Source organism: Haemorhous mexicanus, chromosome 6 (assembly GCF_027477595.1).
Source record: "Haemorhous mexicanus isolate bHaeMex1 chromosome 6, bHaeMex1.pri, whole genome shotgun sequence".
In the NCBI taxonomy this organism is placed as follows: Eukaryota; Metazoa; Chordata; class Aves; order Passeriformes; family Fringillidae; genus Haemorhous; species Haemorhous mexicanus.
Window position 1 is genome coordinate 44,845,178 of NC_082346.1, and position 23,743 is coordinate 44,868,920.

The 23,743-nt window shown below is 38.7% G+C and overlaps 1 protein-coding gene across 4 annotated transcripts in view; it reads left to right on the plus strand.

Moving 5' to 3' along the window:
- NRXN3 (neurexin 3) overlaps positions 1-23,743 on the plus strand; it is a 907,297-nt gene that overhangs the window by 379,709 nt on the left and 503,845 nt on the right. For all 4 annotated transcript variants that reach the window (XM_059850080.1, XM_059850081.1, XM_059850082.1 and 1 more), the window contains one exon: positions 11,259-11,378. In XM_059850080.1, coding sequence (XP_059706063.1) covers positions 11,259-11,378 — 120 coding nt within the window. The remainder of the gene's footprint in view (positions 1-11,258; positions 11,379-23,743) is intronic.

Consider the following 23,743-nt stretch of genomic DNA (forward strand, 5'->3'; position numbering starts at 1 on the left):
CAAACATGCACAGTTTGAGAGAGAGGATGTCTGCACTATGGTGTATATGAAGAGTTGGTAGATAGAAGAGGTTATACCAGGTGACCTCATTTCTCTTCTTTAAAGTAAACAATTTAAACTTCAGCTCAGCTTTTTCTCACTTCTTGACTTTTAAAATGAGTTCTTCTTGCTGAACTCAATTCGTCGTCTTACTAATAGATAAATGGATCAATTTATTCCATTCACAAAAATGTAGACAATGATTCAGTGTTGCTCTGGTTTTTTTTCTCACTGGTCTGTGAAAAAGTTAATCAGATGTCCACTCTTGCCTAGTTTGAAGAGGGTGCCCTCAATATTGATGACTACTCTCTGCCTTTGAGGCATTTTTTAATGTCTTTTTAAATTTGCCACATGTTGTCACTTGATTTCCTTTCTTTTAATTGGTCATCCCTATATTGCTTCCCATGGGCACTAGAGCTATCTGAAATTCAGCTGCATGTTCTAAATATTTTTACCCCATCCTGTGCCCAGCCAAAAAACCTATCAGCAGTGGCTAAAGAACATTTTATTTCTTCTGTAAGTTAGTTTTCTATGTGCTTTAGAGATGTTGCTTCTACCTCATCTGTTCCACTAACAGCTTCTCACAAAGGAGACTGATTATTATTAAACTGGCTGACACTATTCCAGATGTTTTGGGACTTTTTTTTGGCCCTAATTTAATCTTCTTTCAGATCCCCAAAAAAATCATAATCTTTTGCTACTTTCCATGAAATAGTGTAGTTAACCTTTGGAATTCACTGGTGCATGAAAAGCATGAATGACATGTACAGGCTGGATAATCAGAAACACATTTGGCATACTAAGCAGTATGTGGAAAACAGCAAATCTAATCTCATGCTTAAAATCTCACAGCAGGATAATGTCAAAAAGGATTTCACCCTTCATCTGCTCAGTAGAGAAAATTCAAATCTGGTCATCCTTCACTTTCTCCCTGGAATCAGAGGTTGTCCATTGAAGAGTGGAGCATTAATTTGCTCCATGATGGTTTGACATCTTTCCTTTTCCTTGCTTTTGTGTATTCTATTCTCATAGTGCTGCTGGAGTTATGGAACATATATGAGCTTTTCTCTCAGCTAAAAAGAAAATGAGGTGCAGGGAAGTAGGAAAAGTACTTGTTTGTTATAGAGAAATTACTGTGTTAGAGTAAGTGTTGGAAATGATGCATGGAGAAGTGCATCCTTTTCTTTCTACTCCTTCCCCCTTTCTTTTGAATTTTGTTTAAGGAAAATGGAATTTTTGTTGTTGCTTTATGTTGTAAAGTGGTTTCAGAAGTGGAGAGAAAATTCTGACTGTCTCAAAAGGGAGGATAATTGCTGTTTTGAGTCATTCATAGGCTGTGAAACAGCAAAGGTTTAAAATGTTAAAATTCTTAGGAAGCACAGGAAATGGCATCTGCATGTGTCAGTTCTAATTTGTTGGGTTGTAAATGTAAAAGAAGACAGTGGGGAAAGGAGAACTAACAATCTTCCTTCAGTATCAGCTGTGATATTAGAACTTTTAAAGAAAAGGTTAAGAAGGTAAGTATGCACTTCTTAAATAACCATCTTTTGAGCAATGAAGTTGATGATTTGGTGTTTTGTTGTTCCTATTGTTCTGTGTAATAGGAATATTAACCTTCAGAGGCAGGGAATTCAGGAGCTGCCTCCTGTGCTCCCATCTTTGTCCTCTACTTTTTCCATTCTGAAAGAGAAATCAAGAATCAAGAAACCTTAGAATCAAGGTATAATACACCAAAAATCTATGTGGCTTCCTTGTAACTGACTCCATTAAAATAACCAAACCAACCAAAAAAGAAAAAAAACAGCAACAAAACAAAAAGCCCAAACAATATTAAAATTAAAATAAAAGAAATCCTGTGCTTACATGGAAGAGCATCAGTGCAAGTATTGTTTTGCTTTTAATGCTCTTCAGTCTTCACAAAGTGTATTTGGATCTTTAGACAGCTGGACTTAGTAGATCTATGATTTTTTTTTTCCATTTGGACTATGATTTGACCACAGATAACAAGATCATTCTGACCCAGGTGAAATAATGAACTGATACTCTTTGGTTTTTTGATTGCTCTGATGACTGATTAAGACTATATGGGTCTTGATGACTGATTAAGACTATATGGGTCTAAAGCCTGAGCTGTCTGCTTGCCTGTTGAGGTAAGGTTTTTTTAAGAATGTGTTGAAATCTATGAGCAGGTGACAGCTTGTGAGGGGGCAAGGTGCTACTGTCACTTATATTCAGCGTTGAGCTCACTTCTTTAGATAAACAGAAATTTTTGTCTTATAGAATTATCAGTTCTTTATGGTTTTCTGGCAATAAATCCACTTTGGAAAAAAAGCCAAATAAACTAAATGCATTCTTGATGGAGGTACTGAAAGTCAAATAGATTTTTTTTTACTTTAACAGATTCTATGTATTTCTCAAACAAGACAAAATCTCTCTAAAATTGTTGTAAATGCTGAGAGATGGGTTGAAGAATGTGACGTTTTTTCTTCTCTTTGTACTATCTATACATTTTGTGATTTTCTGTGTGCATGAATGAAATGCATTTCTTCTCTTGCTATTTGGTTTTGTTACCTGTTGGTTGCATTAACGTAGTCACTGTCCCTCTGCGCCCTTGTTGCCTATGTTGTCACTTCTGTGTGTTTTGATTATGCATGTTGGCTGTGATACTTATACCAGTTGATTTTATTTATTCAAAGTGATGTTACCCTGGTTTATCTGCTTTTATACTAACCTGTTGTTTATTGTCTTTGCTTTATTTTTTCTTTTTTTTTTTTTTTTGGCTAACAAAGTTGAGTTGACCAAAGCTGACCTGCAAGGTAGTGAAGGTTGTTCTTCTCCATTACTTGTTTCAATGAAAGATGCTTTTATGTAACATTTAGTGCCTTTTACTGGGTGCAGTCACACCTCTAAATCAGAACAGAATGGCAAACCCCAGCGTCTGTGGGAGGGGATTCTGGGCTGAAGAAGAACACGGCAAACGATGGAGCTGCCTCTGTTGACCTGGGGGATTTGACTGTATCAATCTCTGAATAATAGCCATAAAAGCACCAGATGATTTCCTGGAAAGCCCAATGATCGGACAAATACCTGCTGTGCATCAAGATGTAGAAGGCCCTCAGAGCTTTAAAAAACAGAAAGCTGACTTAGTTTCTTTAGTACTAATCTTGAGAAGGGACATCAGGAGGTAAAAACTGTTGTGTTTTTTGTTTCTTTTTTTTTTTTTTTTAATGTAGATTAAAAAAAAAAACCACAGAAACAACTTTCTGGAATTTCACTTTTAAAACAAACAAACAAACAAAAAACCCCAAAAAATCTCTAAACTACAAGCTCCCTTAATATTTAGAATGGCTTTTTACAAGCCATAGGGTAGGAAGGGTTCCTTTTTGGAGGGTCAGCACAGTAGCAGTACCAGAGAGGAGCACATGGGAGCAGCTGTTAACACCGAGGAGGACGAGGAGGTCCCTTGTCCCCATCTCAACAATCAGTGCTGCCAACATTGTGCTGGTTCTGTGCCACAAAGCTCCTTCCCCAGCGGCTGTTGCCACACCTGATGTCACAGGCTTCCCCCAAAAGAGAACTTCTGGCAGATCTGCAGGCCCCTGGTGGTAAGGAGTGCCTGGTGCCTGTCCAAAAACCTGGGGCTGAGTCATCTCCCCTGAAGGTGTGTCCTTGTCAAGGAGCTGTGCCACCAGCTCAAGGAGTTGTTTGAGAAATGCACTAGGCTGAGTAGCATTTTTGAGAAGAAGAAGGAAACCAGGTATTCTCAGAGACCCTGTAGACTTTTTCCCTGGGACATAAGTAAGGAAATGTGCCTATTAGAGATTAATAGGTCTTTGATACTAGCATTAACAGAAAGATGTTTTCCATGGTGTTGAAAGTGAATTCTTTTAAATATGATAATGAAAATGTACTTCCCAGTTCATCTGTAAAGACTGCAATATAGAGTACAAATTAATTTATTCTGGAATGCCATGGAAGTTAAAAAATTGTTCCTCCTTTTTAATGGAAAAGGAGATAATGGTTTCAGGTATAAGGGGAAGTCAGAGGAATTAAACAATGTGTCTCTGTTTAGCAGTCCTGAAACCACAGATAGCACCTGTTATGGGATCATCTTAGTCACCTTGAAATTTTATGTCTAAGCCACTTAATGTCTATGGTTCTGTTGTGAGACAAAATATAGAATGTTCCTGTTTCACCCTCTGAGACAGAGACTTCCTGACATTTTACATATCTCTGGAATTAAGGTTTTGTAGCTTTAATCACATGATTCATAAACTCCTTTTCTATTCACTGTGTTTACTGTGAAGACATGGTGATATTGCTGACATCATCTAATGTAATACATGCCATTTTCAAATTTAAATATTCTTGTTCTGAATTCCAGGTATAGGCAGGTAGCTATTATCTTTCCTTCAGGATATCATCTGGTTTTTTTTAGGTAGAGTTTGGTCTTCTATGGCTCAGTAGAGAAGGATAAAAATAAATTTGGACGATAAAAATAAATTTGGACAATGTTTTAATAGGTAAACTGTTTATCACTGTAGCAGTTGCTGACAGGAGCATATGAAGAGATGCCCACTTGCCCAACAGGTAATGATACAGTCTGAGATAATTTTAGCAATTGAATCCCTATGAGACATTGGAACTGAAATATTTGACAGCCTTGAGGTAGACAGAAGTTAATGTGATGTATTTTGCCTTATGAGTGTGGAGCATCTGACTGCAACTATGTTTTGTTGACGTGTTCCCAACTGCAAAATTTGAAGTACTCTGTCTTAGAGGTGAGTGATATAGAGAAGTGCTGCCCCTAGGGGATTTCTGAAGTTTATGTAAATAAAAGGGGTAAAAGATGAGATTTGAAAAAACAGGAAATATATGTGGACTGAGACCGATGTGATAAGAAAAGAGTGTCCTGGAAGGACACTGGAGTATAAATAACTTTCGGATTAAGATGTTTTGTGCCATCCACTCAAATTGTGACAATGATTTTAGGGCTTACTTTAGACATCATCAAGTATTGTGTCTCTTTTGGCACAGCCACTGTTGTTGTCTGTGGTCAGGTATGTGTCCATCAGAATTCAGAATGTGTGCTCAGTAATTCCTGAGCTTGATTTTTGATGTTTATTGAAGTGGATGCATCATGCACAGGAAGTTCTGGAAGAAAGAGATTTATTGTTTTGATTTTTCCAGAATCCTCAGAACCAAAGGCATATTACACCTGTGAAGATTATTCCACCTCATGCTCAATTTTTTTACAGAGCTAGTAACCCTGTAGGAATATTTGCCGTTCAGATAGAGACATCTGATTACCTTGAAGCCTAAGGGGAAGCATTTGGCTTGAGTGCTAAAGTGGATTATTGGCTTTCCAGGAAACCAACCTTTGCTAAATAGGTTTGGCTATTTCAGGATAGGCCATGATGCCTCGTACTTAAGGGCTGGACTTGATGATCCTTGTGGGTCCCTTTCAAATCAGACTATTCTGTGATTCTTATATTGCTGTGATTTGCAGTGAGGAAGGATGTTTTTCCAATGCACTCTGTTTTTTTCTTGTTCATATTCAGCCCTTTCAATTTTCCTGTATGCTTTTAGTTTGTTTCTGAATGTCCAAATGCTGTTTACATCCCCTGCTCTTTTGTATCTCCCTGTCCCTTGTTGCATTCTGTGTGCAGGCATACTCCCTTTTATGCAGTTGATTTCTTGTACTCTGGTTGGGATTTTTGTTCTTTTGGCCTTTCTTTGTTCTTTCCTCACCAGCATGTGTATAAGCACATTGCTCATGACCTTTTAGATTACCTAGAAATGGAAAGTGGAAGAGTGGCAAGGGGAGAGGTTGATAGGTATATGACAGCCTTCTTTGAGGGGAAGGAAATCCCAGCACTTTTCAGATCCATTTATATGAATTGCCATTGCTTCTAGATTCCCTTCCTCTGTAACCTTGAGATATGTACTTTCAGTGGGAGAAAGCACATTAGTGCATATTTGTTATTTTAACTAGTCCCAGTTCCTGAGGTTTTCAGACCAGCCACTCATTTGGAACAAAAGGACTCAGCACCATGACTTATATCAAGTGGATGAAGTATTCAGGCTCTGTTGAGGCATTGAAAAAAATGGCTGCATTTTTCAGAGGACAGAAGAATGCTGGCTTTTGAGTTATTTCTGACAATGAGTAACTTTAAATATGGAACCTGACAGATGCCTAACCTTATTTAGGTGATGAAAGGGATGATGAGTTCTTAACAAAGTATGAAACTGAGAGCTTGAAGAGCTGGCCTTGCAATCATTGAAAATCTGTTTGGTTTTTGGTTCTAGTTTGCTATATTAGTCTGTGATATTCCTGCTTTCTGTTATCTGTGATTCAAAATATAGGATCCAACTTTCTGAATCATGCACTGAACTCTGACTATAATTTAGTTTCTTGCATTTGTGCAAAGTAAATGCTGATATACCACCAATATGTATTTGGCAGTAACAGTATACGTGGTATGGTCCATCCCAGAAAGTGATGGTTCCATGAGATTCACCGTTAATTTTCCTCACTATTGAAACAGGAAAAATACTGTTTTCCAAATTATTCTAACATGGGAAAGCTATTGGACATAACTTTGTTTCCTAGTTAACCTGCAAGGAAGAGTGAGTCCTGGAACAGGTTTATTTTCTACCTGGTGCATATGGTTTCCAAGACTTGATGCCTTTCTCAGCTGAACTGCTACCGCAGAGTGAACTAAAAAAGGCTGACGCTCTCTGGTTATGAAAGAGGAATGCTGACAGAAGTAGAGTGTAGATTTATCAAAGGTGTAACTTGATTGTAATGTTTGACTTTACAGTAGAGGTATTGGTAGAGATATTTCAGTGCTGCATGACATTTGTAATTTAGGAACTACAGGACTAAAAAAGAACCTTATTCTGCAAAGGCTGTAAAGATGCCTTGTGTATATTACTTTCCTATTGCTTTGTAACATTTCTGAAGATACAAGGGGAAGAGATGAGAGCATTTACGGAGATGAAGATTGAAAATGAAACAATATTGTTATTTTGCTTCCCCTGTTGCTGATCTTCATTTTATTGAGACAATAACGTTAACACAAACGGTTGATTCCCTTCAAAAAGAGTGAATTTTTGATGTGTGGAGGAAGACCAATAATGGTTTGCTTATCTTAATATTTATTACTAGTTGTGATCAAAACATGAAGCAGTTGTATTATAATCTTGCAGCTGCTGTATAAACTGATTCCACATGTAACTTGAAAGAATAAACACAATACTGTTTTTAATTTCTCAAGTTCCTTTTCCTGCAAGGAGCTTTCAAAAGATACAGAAGGAATGACTTTTCTTGCCAGTGAAACATGGACGTTTTAGCAACATGCAGCAGGAGAATTTTTTTCTTTTTTTAAATTTCAGGGCAAAGAGAAACATACCATACAATGGATATTGTAGGAAAGAGGGTAGAAAAAGCAGTATGTCTAAGCAAAGTAAAGATATGAGATATTATACTCTTCAAGGGTGATTTTCTTCTAATGCTTATTAGAAAAATTAGTAAACAAGCAATACATCTGGATAGGTGGCTGAAGAAAAGTATAGTACTGGTCTCCTTCCCAGGCAAGGAGACCCAACAAATCTCAGATCCTGCAAGTCCTTGGATACTGAGCTGTTCCAGTAAAAATTAGAGATGCAGACATAAAGATAAAAAGGACATTGTTGAAGAATCTTGGTTTGCTATTTCATGTTCCAAAGGAGATGCCTCTGTTGGTAGGCTTAGCCTGGACAGGAAGAGACGCAGCAAGTCATGCTTCTGCTAGGGCCATTGCTTTTCTGCACTGGGGACTTTTCCACTTCTACTTGATACTGCCCACTTACTCCTCTTTCCACTGTGCGTGTGGCACGAAGAAGGCAATGCACCAAGCTCAGCTACAAACAGACAGTAAAATCAGAGGTATCTCAGATTATTATGTGAAGACTAGTTCTGAAACTTTGCTTTTAAATACTTTGTCTGCTCTTAGTGTTGCCAGAGGAATGAGATTAAAAATAGACCTGAGTCCTGATGGCACTGGTAATTTAGAAACAATTCTACTGCTTTATATATAAGTTGTTTGTCATCTTCTTTCCTTGTTCGTTAGCACTAAAGGGCATGTGCGTGGTAGCACAATCTTCATGTTTTATAATCCTTCCTGTGCTTCTGTCACTTGGCTCCCTAATCCAAAATCCTAATTCCCTGTGACATCCCTATTAGTTGCTCTGAAGAAAATTCTGTTGCCACAGAGGATTATGACATCAGGCAATGACTGTTAGCAGCAGGAGTAGATGAATTCTCTGAGACAACGATCCTTTTATGATTCAAATGGCCCATAGTACTAAGAAGTGAGGCCAAGTACCCAGCATCTATGCTGTGCTGTCACGACTGACTCTAAAGATGGCAGATCAGGCTTCAAGCTTCCTTCTGGTATTGTCAGGCTTTCAAAATTCCTCATCATTGTGTTTTTTTCCTTTTTTCCCCCCCTCTGGCTACTGCAAGTGCTGTTCCCATCTTCACAGTTGATTTCTGTTAAATACAGTTCAGATACCATACAGGCCATGAATTCAAGTACTTTGGCTCTCTGGGCTCTATCATATGAAGACTTCAAGCCACAGGGACTGGGCCTCATGCAGTCTTATTCCTTGAATAGAGTCCTTTCTCTTGCAGCATCTAGACAAAGGATGTACCCATTGCCAAGTCCAGTTAGTAATTAAAGTGTTCTCAGAAGAATGTAGGAAAAGTGGAGAATCATTATTGAAAATGATGTTCTGCTCTGCTTCTCTCCAATGGTGTTTATAGTTGAGGCTGTAGTAAGTTTTCATAGAATCACACCTGCTTTCTGGTTTAATTTTTAAAATATAGGTATAAATATCTTGCTTGTTTATACTTCTAAGAGTATTGGCATTCATGACTGAGGTTAGAGGTTAGATAGTGGGATAGTAACGTGCAGGAGAGGTATCTGTTCCTAATTCCTTATCCTCAGATAGTTTAGACATTTTAGACAAAATGACAACTAATATTCTATTTCAGATTGTTAAATGTTATCCTTTCTTTTGCTTGGCCAGAGTATGTCTGAAGCAAGTAACAGACCACAACCCGATGCACGCGTATATATATTTGTATCCATGATTTTTACCAGAGTAAAGACAGGAGGGAGGCCTGTACATACATGTGCCTGCCTGCCCACGCTGGAAAGTCTGTCAGCTCTGTTCTAATCTAGAAGTGATCTGTTAATTTCACACTGTGCCACTGAGACCACTGGGATTCATATGGCTGCAAATGAGAGTCAGGTGGGTGGGAAGAAGAGGTGGAGGGGAGGAGAAAAGTGTTGAAAAATGCTGCTCAACTTTCTTTCAGCATGGCAACAAGGGGTTTTCTTGCTGTGGCTGCTGCTGTCACTTCTTTTCAATAGGTGAACTTTCCTTTAGGGATTTTCTTGTTGTCTTCTATTAACCGCCCTTATGCTTCTACCTAGAGGTTTTGGGATTTGTTTGGTTGGTTTTTTTATAACAGTGTAATAAATTCTGGAAGAAGCTCAGGTTTTTGTTAACATTCAGTCAAACTCTGCTTACCAAGTCACACGTTCATTCTCATTGCAGGAGAGATGTAAAGAAATGCAGATAGCTGAAAAACTACTGAAATTCATCCATTCTGTTCTTTCAGTGAGGAAAGGTGGTCTGGTGGGGAGAGCAGAAACTCTGCACCAAAGCTTTAAGGGTCCATTCCTTGCTTGGTCTTTGAATTGTTGGGAGCATTGTGGCCTGACATGGGACTTGCAGTTAGATGTGGTTCTACAAGGGCTTGTAAATATGGAAGTGCCCAGGTGTGCAATCTCAGTATCAAAGATGCTGAATAATAACGGGATTTAGTGAAATAACTATGGATGGTTGAAGGGGTTTTTTTTATGTTAAAATACTTAAAAATGCTGTCTCCACTTTGGTCTGTCCTATCTAATCTATAAAATACAGATGTTAGTGTTGATGTGACGAAGAAATGAGGAGAAGGATTGAATCTTGTGGAGTGGCTGCTGCTAGCAAAGACTGTGAAGAAAGATGCTGGGATGCGTTGAACAGTTGTTTGTCCTTGTAGTATTCTCCTAGACCAGAAGTGAACTGATCTCTGGCAGCCTTGCCAGCTGATCCTGCATTATCTGCTTTATTTATTTCATTTCTTCTTTTCCAACACATACAGGATATAGCATACTTGGTATGTCAAATGTATACTCACATTTTATTTAAAATCCTGCACAACATGAGTGACATACCTTTGTCTAGAATGCTGAATATAAAATACTTACTCAGGACGTAACTTGTAAACACATGTTCTTGTAATCTATGACTTACAGCTTCATGCCTACTCTCAGAAGATTCAGAATCCAGCTACCTCCTTGTGGATGACACAGTAGCTGTAATTCAGAGTCTCTCTGATCTGAAGATTACTTTTTTGCCTATTTCTTGGATTTTGTCTTTGCAAGGCTTACCTGAGTAGGATAGCAACTGTTAGCTGCAAATCACAGAACAATGAAAGTCTGTTCTGTTAGTGGTGGCTGCTTCCTTCTCTGCTTCCACCAAAAGCATGGAAAGCAGTCCAAAAAGAGGACTGTTGTGGATAAATGTCATGTCCTTCTGAGGACTTTATTAGCATGTTTCCAGAGGAACCTATATAATAGATCAGCGTGTTTGGTTTTTGTTTGACTGACTTTTATTAATCTATAAAGCCAAGTTGTAGCCAGCTGAGGCTTCAAAACTTCAGTTTGGATCTACATTATCAGTGTTCTTTGGGTATGTTGAGGCATTGTTCATGGGCCTATTAATTAGCTTTCATTTCTATAAGGGGATCAAACTTCTAGGGAAGCACAGTAAACTGGCATGTTTGTTGGCCTGACCTCACCCCCTATTTTAGTGTAAAATTCTTTGAGCAAGTTGGGAACATATGAGTTGGGCCTGCCTAAGAGGGAATATGTTGCTGTTCCCTCTTCCTTGCTCTGTGTTACAGTTGGCTGTGTTGTTGTGAGGTGTACACTGTCTTTGTGCTCTTTTTACCTGAGTTTCTTGCACGCCCAGCAATGGAACAGTGTTTGGTTAGTGCTTTCTCTCTTCTGCATGAGGATCCTGATGGTAATGGTAGTGATTAATTGAAGATGTTGAGGGCCTGACCCAAGTGATTGTCTCAGCTGTATTTCACTCTTTTCTTGTCATCCTTTCTCCAGGACCGAGCACTACCTGCCAGGAAGATTCCTGTGCGAACCAGGGCATCTGTAATCAGCAATGGGAAGGCTTCACCTGTGATTGCTCCATGACTTCATATTCTGGGAGCCAGTGTAATGATCGTAAGTAGACTTTTCGGTGCATTGGTGACCTGTGAGTTCTGATATATGAGAGTACAGAAAACACATGATTCATTGTTCCTTCAATTGCAATACAACTTTCCCAGAGTCAAATCCAAACTTTTTTTCTTGGAAATTTCTTTAAAGCCTACAGCAGATTTTTTATTTTCTCCTTAAAATGAAAATATGCATTTCAGCATGTGTGGGTTTTGTGGGCTGGTTTTTGGTTTCTTCCCCCTCTTCTTTTTGAATGCTAACTTCACTAGTCCAATGGTGATAATTGATGATAATGGAATTCCTGGTTTAGAGAAACCAGGAATGTTTTTGCAGATATTGTATGTAATATTTTTATAGGTAAAAATGTCTAGGTTTTGTGTATAGAATTATGCTTTGAGATTTTCATTCAAACCTTGCTGAAAAAAGGCATGGAATGCACGTAAAATGAGTAGTTCTAGATAGTAGTGTTCTAGTCTTCTGGAATATTAGCTGTATGCTGAAATACTGAGTAATGTTTCTGAGAATGTTCACTTAAAACCAGCAATCAGTTAAGTACACAGCAGAACCATTGTGCTTCTTGGTGTATTGATTTGCTTAGTCTCAAAACACTGAATGTTCTTAGCCAAGTACTACTAGGATCTCTGATAAAGTAATTGAACAAACCCCTTAAGTCTGCCTTTAGGGGGCAGATAATCAGCTTTTTGACATTCCCTCTGCTCATCATGGTTTGGCCTTTGCTCCTGCCTGGAGGGAACAGATCACTTCAGCTCTACTGTCTGCCTGCTTCTCTTATTTGAGGTGACTGCCCCCTTTTCCCTCACTTGCTCCAAGGCAGGGAACAAAGGAATACATCATGAGTGCTGTAGTAAGTGTAACAGTAGGCTTCAATAATTTGGTTCACTGACTGTAAAAATTTTAAAGCCAGGAAAAACTGCTTTTCATTAAGGTATTTATGGTAGACCTAATTAGTGGTACCAGCAAGGTCCATGCAATATGGGTACCACAGCACTGTCATATCTTCAACCCTTCCCCTAAAAATCTGAGACAGGACTGAATTGATGGCACGTATGACAAGCTGTGTAGCATATGGTGACAATCCATTTCTGCTGAAGGCCAAAATGCCTGCTTTTCTGAGTCATTCATAATATGTAGTGTTTTCTGTGTTGGTCTCCCATTTCTTCCAGCATATTTCTCTCAAACAGATATTGGAAAGACCCATCAGCAGTCATACTTTGACAGGGGCTGTATAAACAAGGTACTACTGACACACATTCATAGACTGTAATGCTATGTCTAGTTTTGGATTGCTTTGGAATTCAGAATGTTTCCTTTGGGTCCAGAAGAAACATTTCATATTGGAGTCACAAGATCTGGTGCCAATTTTCTGCATTTTTATTTTGGTTTGCTTTTATCAATTGGACACCCACTTTCCCACTCTCAAACTACTTGTTCAGTCAATCAGTTTAGACTTGCTAAGCATAGCACACAAATGTGTGAAAGAAACACTACTTTGAATTCTGTTGGTTGCATTAAATACATATCCAGGAAATTTCTTAGGTTATTGATACTGTGGGGTTTGTTTCCAATGTGTTTGGCTTCACAACTCCAGCGCATTGCTGTGCCCTTGTTAAGCTGCTGCTAATGGCTTAGAACAGGCCCAGAAGCATCAGCAAGAATCAGGTTCCTGTGTCTGTAATTGGGGATTTTTTGCTGATTTTTAGAGCTGGTAGCTGGAAATAATGCAGAGAAAGGAGCTTGAAATGAGTCGGGGTGTGTGGGCAGGGTAGGAGCCAGCCTCCAGTTATCGGGCCTGGCTGGTAATTGACAAAGGCAGGCAGAAGGATGTGGGTTTCAAAGTGATCTGGAAAGGTAAGTCACGTGGACTCCTTCTGGAACATGACAAGACTTCATCCTGGATCTTCAAAAAGTGCGTATGACTTTTTTTGTGGGTTTTGTTTGATTTTGTCTTTGTCATGTATCGTGACATTGGAAATAGACATCTACTCCTGACTTCCTGATACCGTAAGGATACATTGTGGGTGTGTAGTTGAGAAGGCTAAAGTCCTGTTCCTTCCTACCTTTTAGATATGGTTGCTAATCAAAGTACAGGCATCTATAAATTGCAAATATTCTAGACTGGGTTTTAGTGCAAGTAATGGCAGAGGAAGTTAGATACCTTCTGTGAAACCTGAGGCCTTTTATTTAGAAATGCATCAGGCTCTTTAATAGAATATCTTTTTGGCCACAGCAGTCCATTTTATTAATTTAGTACATGGCTATTTCTACCTTATGAGCAATTGGTTGTCTCCCACTGGTGTAAATATGGAGCGTTGAAGTAAATGGAACAGGTTGAGTTTTACCTAATGAAAAAGATAGCAAAAGGCTGACTTACTGTGCATATTTTTATTTTTTATTTATGTTAAGCAAGTCAAGTGTCCACACTGGAAATTTGCTTTTTTGTGTGTTTCATGAAAAATATATCTGTGCCTCTGACATAGATAAATAGAAAGTATGGTGTTCTCTTCAATTATTCTTGTTGATCTCCTAGATTATCCCTAATTAACTATTGGTAGGTGTGATTTATGTTTGGGGTTTTTTTTTATTATTTGCTAGAGCAAACTTTGCAAATATTGCCAGTCTTATCAATGCTGAGCAAAGCTTGGTGCGCCAATATGTTTTGCTTCTTTAATTTTTGTCCCAGGACTAGGCTATTAAACTTCTTAATTCAGATCCAACTGGCTTGGAACTGCTATTTCTGAAGGATGAAGAGGAAACACCTGTAATTCCCCTTCACCCTTCAGAGGTGACAGAGATGCATTTTGTAAACCTACAGACGTGTTTATCCATTCACCAGTATTGCTTAACAAGACTAGGATTAAAATTCCTAATGGAAATGATGATATAGCCTTTCATTTTAGCTGTTTGTCTGTAGCTCTATTTTAGATGTTCTTTACTTTGTAGTAATCAAGATGCTTCAGAATAAGAAATTAATTGGAGCTATGGGGGCATAAATTTAGTTTTAATATGCTTCATTCTGACTTGTGCAACTATACTGATGTTTAAAAAAACCAGACACAGGAATAACCCACAGACATCCCCTCTCCTCAAGTTCATTTGAGAAGGTCCACTGTACAAAAGTGAATTTAAAGGTTTTCCCTTCGCACTGGCCAGTACTAGCACCTGAAATGAAAGGCAGAAATAGAAGCAATAATGCTATTCAGGATATACTGGTTCTATTTTCCATGCCATTTAAAATATGTTGTCAAATTTTTGAAGTTGTTCCATAGTCTTCAATCTTTATATATGTTTTAATCATTTCAGCATCACATTCCATGTGGGCTTTAAACTTATTTTAAGAATCTACATACTAGGAAGTCAGTGTTAGTGTACTGCAGTTAATATTAGAAATATTAAACAATCCTTCTTGGCATGCCAAGCTTTTGCTTAGACTGTTCAAATGTGCAACTTTAAGCATGTAAGGTAGCAGAAGTAAAGTTAACCCTCAGTGTTAGTGAAGTGTCTTGCATCTGGGGTGAACTCCATCCTGCTAATGTTAACCATGATATGTGATGAAAACATGATAGTTGAGCATTCCAACCTACCTGAGAAGTGACCTGTATTTTAACTATTGTCTATGAAGAACTTTACAGATTCTTTGATTAATTCACATTCTTCTCCATCTGATGAAACAATAACATTTTCTGCATAAGAGAGAAAATTGCAGCATTGGCAATCTAGAGAATGCAAATGGAATATCCATGTCAAACTAGATCATAGAAAATGCTGCTTTTTACTCAGTGCTCCATGCAGATGAGTAACACTGAGGGTCAAGCTTTCCAAGAGCAATTGCCAGGGTAACACAAGTATGTATTAGCAGAGGTGTTTGCTTGGGAAAAATCAATTATTTGCAGCAATGACTTTTGCAAGCATAGTGTAAATCACCTTTTCAAACAGGTCTTATGTTGTTGTTGAAACAGTTAAATCCATTTGCTGACTAGTGATTGTCTTTTTAGAGGGGTTATTTATTCATTTATTTATAAACTTTGGGTTGTAATAGCCTGGTTTAAAACACCTGGTTTAGAAACAACTTTTCCATCTGATTTGTAAAGAGAAAAGGCAGCCCAAGCTTTTTGTCCTCTTGTGTTGGTGTCTTCATATGCCTCCAGTCTCCATGCTTTTCAAGGATCCTGTTGATAAGTAACCTTCCAATGAGCTTGCTTGGCTTAGTGATGATTGTTTTTTGTCTGGGAGGGAAGTAGTATACAGGGCTGTTGTGTTTTTTTTTTTTTTTTTTGTGCAATAAGTAATATTTTTTCAACAATCCGTTTGCATAACCTATATACTTTTACTGTCTTTATGTGAATCACATTTGGAGGAGGGAAGGATTAAGGGGAAAGAGTGTTATGGTGACTTTGTTTCATTGTTCATTATTTAGTACTGTCACAAGAAGAGCTTTTGATAACTTCAATTATGTAATCATAGTGAGTGAGGCTTACTAGCCAAATAAGTTTTTTTAGTTGAAATAAAAGGAAGGATATCAAAATTAGCAAAAAATGTCTAAGACCAATGCTTTAGAGTAAAGCACTGAGTATTTTTGATTGATTAAGGAAGATTGAAGCTGGCCTTAGCCCCACATGTGTGAGATACCAAGGTTGTCAGAGCAAGTCCATCCCTCTTCATTAATGCCCTTCTTCTTTGCACCCTACAAAGTAATTGAATGAGTATGAAAATGTATTGGTGCTTCTGGAGCACAGTCTGAAAACTAGGTTGCAGTGGCAGAGCTGTTTTCCCTCACACCTGCTTAAATAACATAGCAGAATAGTCATTAGAAGAGACTACTAGCAGGGCAAATGGCTAAATAAGTACCCTTCCTTTATGGCTTTATTCTGATGTGCTCATGAGCCATTTGCACCCCAAACTTACTTTGTGAATCACTGAGCAGTTACAGCTCGTGCTCTCCATTGCAGGATTCAGACCCTCAGTTGGGAGATGAGCCCTATTCCCTCTGTCTCAGTATTTTGTGTTTTTCACCATCTGGGCCAATTTCTGTCCAGAATTCATGACCTCCTTTAATGTCAATACCAAAAACTCAGCTTGATTTACTTACAGAAACACTCTTCATTGCTCATGTTTTATTATCACCCATTTGTTTCTAATGTGCCCAGCTTACTCACTTACTGAGTCAGAGAGCAAGAGGTTGCTAGTGTGTAGAAAATAAATCTGCATAGACTTTATTAGTCATGCATGGCTAAACCAGTCAGCTGTTTAAATATCAGCATGCTTGGGGATTTGCCTTTGATACTACAGAGACATCCATCCTACATAAAGCAAGAGTCACCTCTGATTTATCTTGAGTGAATCATACTTCATTACAACAGGTCAGACACTGCCTACTTCTTAGTTCTCTCCTCGTGCTTTGTTCTTGCCTACTTAGTGGTCTTTTATTTATTATAACTAGTGTTTTCTGGCTGATGGCTCCTTTTCAGTTCCTAACTTAAGCCTTTGGTGTCTTCTGACAGTGAATGACCATATCCCCTGAGAAAGGCGATAAAAAAGAAGGGAAATGCAACTCTAGTACATGATGTAAATTGTACCAATGTGATTTGAGTTGTGAACCCTGCTTTCATCTTTCTTAGCACTGTTTAATTTGCCCTGCAGGTCCAAGAAAGGTAACATCTTTAGGGCAAGGAACTGGTGCTACTTCTTATTGAAGCACCATGCACTTTTCTGATGCTTAGTAATAGCCCACTGCATAATGGCCTTGGCTCTTCAGTGATTTAAGAACGCTCATTCTTTTCAGTGTACTGAAAGACATTTTCCCTCCCTTGAGTAACAGCTGCTGAACATCAGATCAGACTGCAGATCAAGAACTTGTTTGCCCCGTGTTCCATTTGGGAGTCATCTGGAATGGGCAGTGCTGTCATCATTAGAGGGAGAAATTTGTCTGTCCCTGTTTTGGGGGAGAAAGAGAGAATTTGAATGACAGGTGCTTTTTGAAATTGCTTCTTCTGCACCTTTCAGCTTCTCAAGGTGCCCTGACATGAAAGTGTTTCCTTTTTCTGATAGTGAAAGCTAGCCAGCTTTATCCTTTTGTGATCCCCAAAATGCAGCTAGGTCTCTAGTGAGTAATTTAATTACGATTGCTTCAACAGCTTGGCAGAAGGAGCATTTAGAATGAGAGCAGTAATCAGTCATTGATATCTGTGCACACCTGGCTGCTGTCAGCACATAAGCTATGGTCCAGCCGTGCTACAGACTTCAATAGCATGGAAGGAGAGAGACTTTTTGCAGGTGGGAGTGATTACAGCCTCTGTTATCAGTCTTTGAGCAGTTCAAGCAGTTAATTCCCTTCCTGGTGCTGTTCACCAGCTCTGCCATTTTCATAAGCATGTCACAGAAGGCTCTTGCCATAATTTTGTTCTTTGTGATCTCTGCTCCCTTTGACAGTATTTTACTTTAACTTGATGCTCTTTGGTAGTCATGACAATAATTTTCACTTTTCATCTTAAAAGCAGCTGAGCAAGTGGTACTGTGTCCTATGTATTTCGCCCCATGAGAAATTTGGTCTCAGAAGCTGTTCCTTCAGTAATGGCACAGCCAGGGTGTAATCACTGATAAGACACTCATGTAAGTTGGCAGCAGAAACAGAAATGTTGTACAGCAGAAAAAGAGTCTCTGTTCTGTCACCCCAAGCTTCATTTGTCAAAGATGATCTGTAAGCACATCTTTTGACTGAATGTAAGATAATAAATTAGGTGTTCTAAATTGTCAAGTGCAAAAATGATTTGATTAATTTTAAATTTAGCAGTTTCTTTGTAATATCCTGCACATGTTCATGTTTGTTTTGAGAAGCAGTAAATGTAAAACCTCAGAAAAATACAAAAAGTGTCTTCAACCATCAATTTTACTCTTTAAAGATTCTTTTTTTCTTATCTTAGCTTCTTCAGAGATGATAGTACAGAACTGAATTTGGAGGATAATGAAAAATGTATGTAGAGTTAGATTTTATAAGCAAAAATCACCCTGTGCTTGGGGACTTTTATATTAAATTGATTTTTTTCCCCCTACACAGTGCTATGAAACTTCTGTCCTCAATTGTATTGTCCAAATGCTTTTGATAATCTCACACCTACTATGGTTTCATCAGCATGAGGTATTTTGAGTGCCATATGGTATGCAGATAGTACCTGTTCTTGTGCAAAGAAGGGAAAAAAAAACTCTTGAAAAATCTGTTTGGTCTTTCAGCTGTTGCAATTGATCTGCAGCAGGATACCCAGTCTCTAGTCCATGTGAACACCCAGCTGGCTTTGATCATTCCCTCCAATCCCCTGTGAGTCTGTTTTAAGTCGCACTGTGGATTATGAAAATATGATTTCCACGTTGGGCTTACTGTCCTCGAGGGAAGCTCTGATTTGCAATAGTGCTTGATCTGTTTTTTGTCCCACCTGGGCTTTGTGTGCTCTCCCACCTTTGCAGTACTCAGCTGAGTTATATGTGTGTGCTTTTAAGCCATTGATCTAAATCTGATGAGTGATAAGTGGGGTGCAGTGGTGTTGAGGAGGTGGGGTAGGGTTCACTTGATGCTTTCCCAGACAGCGTAGAGCTGTTTCCCACAGCACACACTATATTGCCTCCTTATTCCTCCAGGGTCCTCAAGGTGATTATTGCTTGTTTCCCAGGCTGTGTACATAGAGAACAGTTTACAAGAGGAGCCTACATTATTGGTTGAGAACAAATAGATGAGGATTGAAGTCAATATTTTCTATTTTACAGACTAGACTTTGTTTGCATTAACATTTATAATACAAAGTAATTATTTTAATTCAATGAGGTAACTTCTGATTTATGCCAATAGTTGCAGATCAGAATCTGTTATGGGGTTCTCAGTCCATATATCAAATGTGCCTAATTGTTTTGGTTTTAAGATTTATATATACTGTTTTTTTATATACCTTAGACTAAAAGCTACCTGTAAGATTACAGTCATTAGGTGGGCAAATCTATGTCATAAAATATTTACAGTGTGGGTAGCTGAGAGAATGCCAACATGCAGAGAGATACAGGCAGTACTGGAATTTTTAAACTTTTTTCTTCCTTCTGATTTTTGAGCCTGCAAGTCTGGGGCTACCTAAGGGAGGAAGCTGGGGTCAGTAGGGATCAAGAGACACATCTTTTATGCTTATTCATTGTTTTGCTATGGAAATTGTTAACAGAAAAACAGAAGCAGGAGGAGTCAGAGGTCCTGAAGGAGATTCTTTGTTCACTATCCGAGCTGCCTAATGTACTAATTATTTCCTGTCATTGACAGAAGGCTGCTATTGATCTCCAGTGAGTTTAGCTGCATATAGGGGACATAGCTTGATTATGTTGCAATCTTGTTACCCAGGAGCTGGTATATAATCTCAGCTGTAGAACATTGGGGATTAGATGAAAAACCTTAATTACAGTTATCTTAATAATGATCCCTGAGGGGCAGATTGAAATTGGCTGCTTGGGTACCTGTGAAACAAGCTTTGCACAGGGGAGCACATTTTTGCTGGATTCAATTTATCTTTGTGGAGGTGTTTCATTGTGGAGGTGTACTGACATCTGAGGCCTTGGCAAATGCTGGGAGAGGAGTCTGGGACTTCAGTTGCCTTTTGCTGTCCTTAGAGGTTTTGGGAAACAAAATAACTTCTCCGATTGTGGGAGGAATTAGGCTTTTTAGTAAGAAACCCTAAGAATAATCACACAACTTGAATTCTATTGGGATGTAAGTGTTAACTGAAACCCCAGTTAGCTAACAGCTGTCTGCAGTTGAAAAAGCTTCCAATTTGTGAACGTTAGTTCATTTCAAAGTCTTGGGCACATACAGAGCCAGTGAAATTTTTTCATGGGTGGTATTTTAATCTATGAAAACTGCACACTTAGGGCAAGCAAAACTTTGCGTATTTCAGTGAAAGTCTTGGAATAGCTTTGAACAGAAAATATGAAGGAATAAAAAAGCAAGATGTGGTTGATTTCCTTACTTTCAAAACAAAGCTCAGGATTTATTGACTGCATCATAAGGATGAATTTATTGTGAAAGTTAGTAGAAAATGCCAAAAAACATGAGAAAGAAGACAATTAATCTTGGTTTAAAAGCATTGACCTAAGTTAGTTCATCCTCCTCTTCCTAGGTTTATTATTTAATAAGCTACTGGCTGTGACTTCCTGAGGCTCTCCACCGACCTCTGTGTTGGAGATAAGCCTCATGGGCTTGTGGTGGCCTCCCTAGTCTAGGATGTGCCTTTCTGTATATTGCCAGCACAGTGCTTGAGAGCGTGGTCTTGAGCAGGATGGAGAAAGAGATTTGAAAACTACTCCATCCCTATGAAAGCAGATATTGATCTTTGTAGCTTTTGTTCAGGTGTCTCTAGCCTTAATGCGAGAGTAGTTGTGCTCATGTCTATTGAGTAACAGTCTCAGATAACATAACTGACCTCTAGACTAGAGTGTCTTGACTAGACTCTGACTTTAATAATATAACTGCCAAATAAAAGCATATTTTTCTTCCAGAGAGACTCCAACATTTATTTTGAAGGAAGTGTGGTTGGGGCTCTATTCTTCCTCTTGTCTCTGGTCTGAAACCTATTTGCAGTGCTTGACCACAGCAAAACTGGTGTCAGGTTTGCTGGCTTCCTATAACCATCTGTCATATTTATTTTCTTTCTTTTTTTTTTTTTTTCAGATTGTACTAAATGACCTTCTGTCTGTTACACTTCTGCCCTCTGATCTCAGGCAAATGATGAAGATAGATAGCAATATCACAAGCCATCCATCATACAATTTATAGGTCCCGTAGAAGCATCTGTGTCTTTAACAGTTCATCCGTCACAGGGAGTTTCACAGTTCAACACCACAAAATGCTGAAGAGAGGGCTAATATTGGTATTTCTTTTTCATACTGAAGACTTCAGCCATCAGGTGTCTTTCACTTGGATATGCAGACTGTCACAAAAAGTGCCTGTGCTCCTGGTTTGCATTATGGATCCAAGCCAACTGCATGTTACAGAAGGCAGCACTATTGCTCACATCAGCAGACTGATTTTCCTGCTGTGCTGTTGTAACACTGGATTGGTTGTGTTACCAGTGCAGAATGAGCTGAGCAGACCTGGCTCTGTGAGAAAGAGCCCAAATTCTCAGAAGCAGTGACTGAATCTGACTGCCAGCAAATAGTTGTAGGCACTCCTGCTGTGTGACGAGAAAAATCTGAGTGACCGTTCATGTGTGTGAGAGGCAGAGATTCCAGTATCTATCTTGAGTTCATGATTTGACAGAAACATGTGAAGTTACCCAATAGGGCATGATTTTGATGTCTTGTAACTGTAGTGTCAGCTCTGCAGAACATGCATTTGATACATGAGTTGCCATGCATAGATATCTGAAATACCTGAGTGAGCTATTGCTGAGTTGTGCACATTTGTGTAGTACATTCGATCTAGGCAGGGCATCATGTTATTCCTATGTGCCACATGATCCTGAAGCATATAGTGCTGCAGCATGGAGATTGTCCAGAGAATTTATCTTGTTATAGTTACTTGAATGCTGGAAACTGAGATCAGACAGAATTATCTATGCTTCACATTGTTTAACACAAATCACGGGAGTTAGGTTTTTGTACTGTCAAGGAAAAAATCCCTCAAAAAACCCTAACAACCAAAACAAACAACCCCAAAACCTAAACCACCAGCCTATTCTCTTTTTTGTCTCCATTTTTTGCACTTGTTACCAGTAGCATTTGTCGTGTTTGGAAGAGGTTAGAGGCTTAAATCCCTTACCCCTTCATGCTGACATAGAGATGCTTCTGATATATACTGAAACATAAATTTGAGTTTTGTCTTAAGGCAGGTATCCTCACAGAGATCTCCACTTGCCTGTGGAAGTGCTACTAGTGGCTCATATGCATGGAATATAAATAAAGTCATTTAAACTTAAATTAGGCATACCAGAGAACATGCTTAGCCCAAATATCACATTTGAGAGACCTGTACTAAAATAATTATGGGAGCTATTTGAAATGCATAGACAGTATACATAATGCTTTCTGGTTTTAAAATAAAATAATTATGGGAGCTATTTGAAATGCATAGACAATATACATAGTGCTTAGTTCATCCTGGAGGCCAGGATGAACTAAGAATAAACTTTCTGAAGTGGAGCTGGGTGTAACACAATAAATAAGATGAAGCTGAAAGTAAGACCAACTACATCCCTTCTGCACAGAGACCCCTGTATTTGCCTACCTCCTTTAGAAGTCAGGACACTTCAATGCTTTCTGTTGCACAGATGAATTTCTACCTGTCATAAGGTAGGAACAAATCAGGTGTTCATGCTTTCAGTAGTGCCTGGAAATCCTTATTTATTACCACTGAGATGTGAACCCGTTGGGTCACTTAAGCTGTTCCTTCTCAGACACTCTGTAAGCATACCTCCATATTTGGGAGCAAATACTGGAAAGGTTGGAATAGCTGCTTCTCTGAGTGTCCTCCTTTTTCTAAATGGAAAAGGGCTTTTTTCTTTTCCAGTACTAAATAGAGAGAAGTATAGGTTGTTATTCCTGGCAAATTTAGCATTTGTAATTTACTTGTTTTCTTTGCCCACCTTAAGTACGTGAGATTCAAACTTGTAAGAAAAGGGTGCTCACAGCTGTGCTAGGCCTGCTGGCAAATAAAATTCAGTACAGATGGTTGTCTGCCCACACTCTATTTATGAAGAGGCCTGCAGTGTTTATGTTAACGGTGATGAGTTTGAGAGATAAAAATAGGGAGTTGTTTGTTGTTCATTTGTTCTTTATAGATCTGCAGTGAACTTTTTTTATAAAGCACAAATTCGATAGAGAGATTTGTTAACCTTCCAGAAGAGCAGCCTGTCAAAAAGCCAAGCTGCAGACGTCTCAAGTGCTGGCTGGAATCGTTCCTTGGTTTTATACTTGTTTCATTCACTCCACGAGATGGTGCTGTGTACCCACAGACCCCCAAGAATCCTTTGCTTGAGTTTTCCCAGGTTGTTGGTGGATATTTGGATTATGAAAACTTGAAATGAAGTTAGAAATAATCTCTATCTTCCAGCTGTCTTTTTCGCCTCTCCAAATTAATCTCAAAAAGAGGTTTTCCAAAATCACCTAAGGCTTTGTACAGTCCTCTACAGATTATGTCTTCCTTGATATTTATTGAGTCCTGCAGCTTTGCCATGACTTGAGGGTTTAGGAAACCTTCTGGAGACTGCTTCCAGATGCCATAGTTTCAGGGCAGACATACTGAAGAGCAAACAGAAAAACTCAGTGTGTGGCCATTGCTTGTGGATAGCTTGCTGAGTCAGGAAGATGTCTGCCTGTTGCAGGGGTCTGCCTAG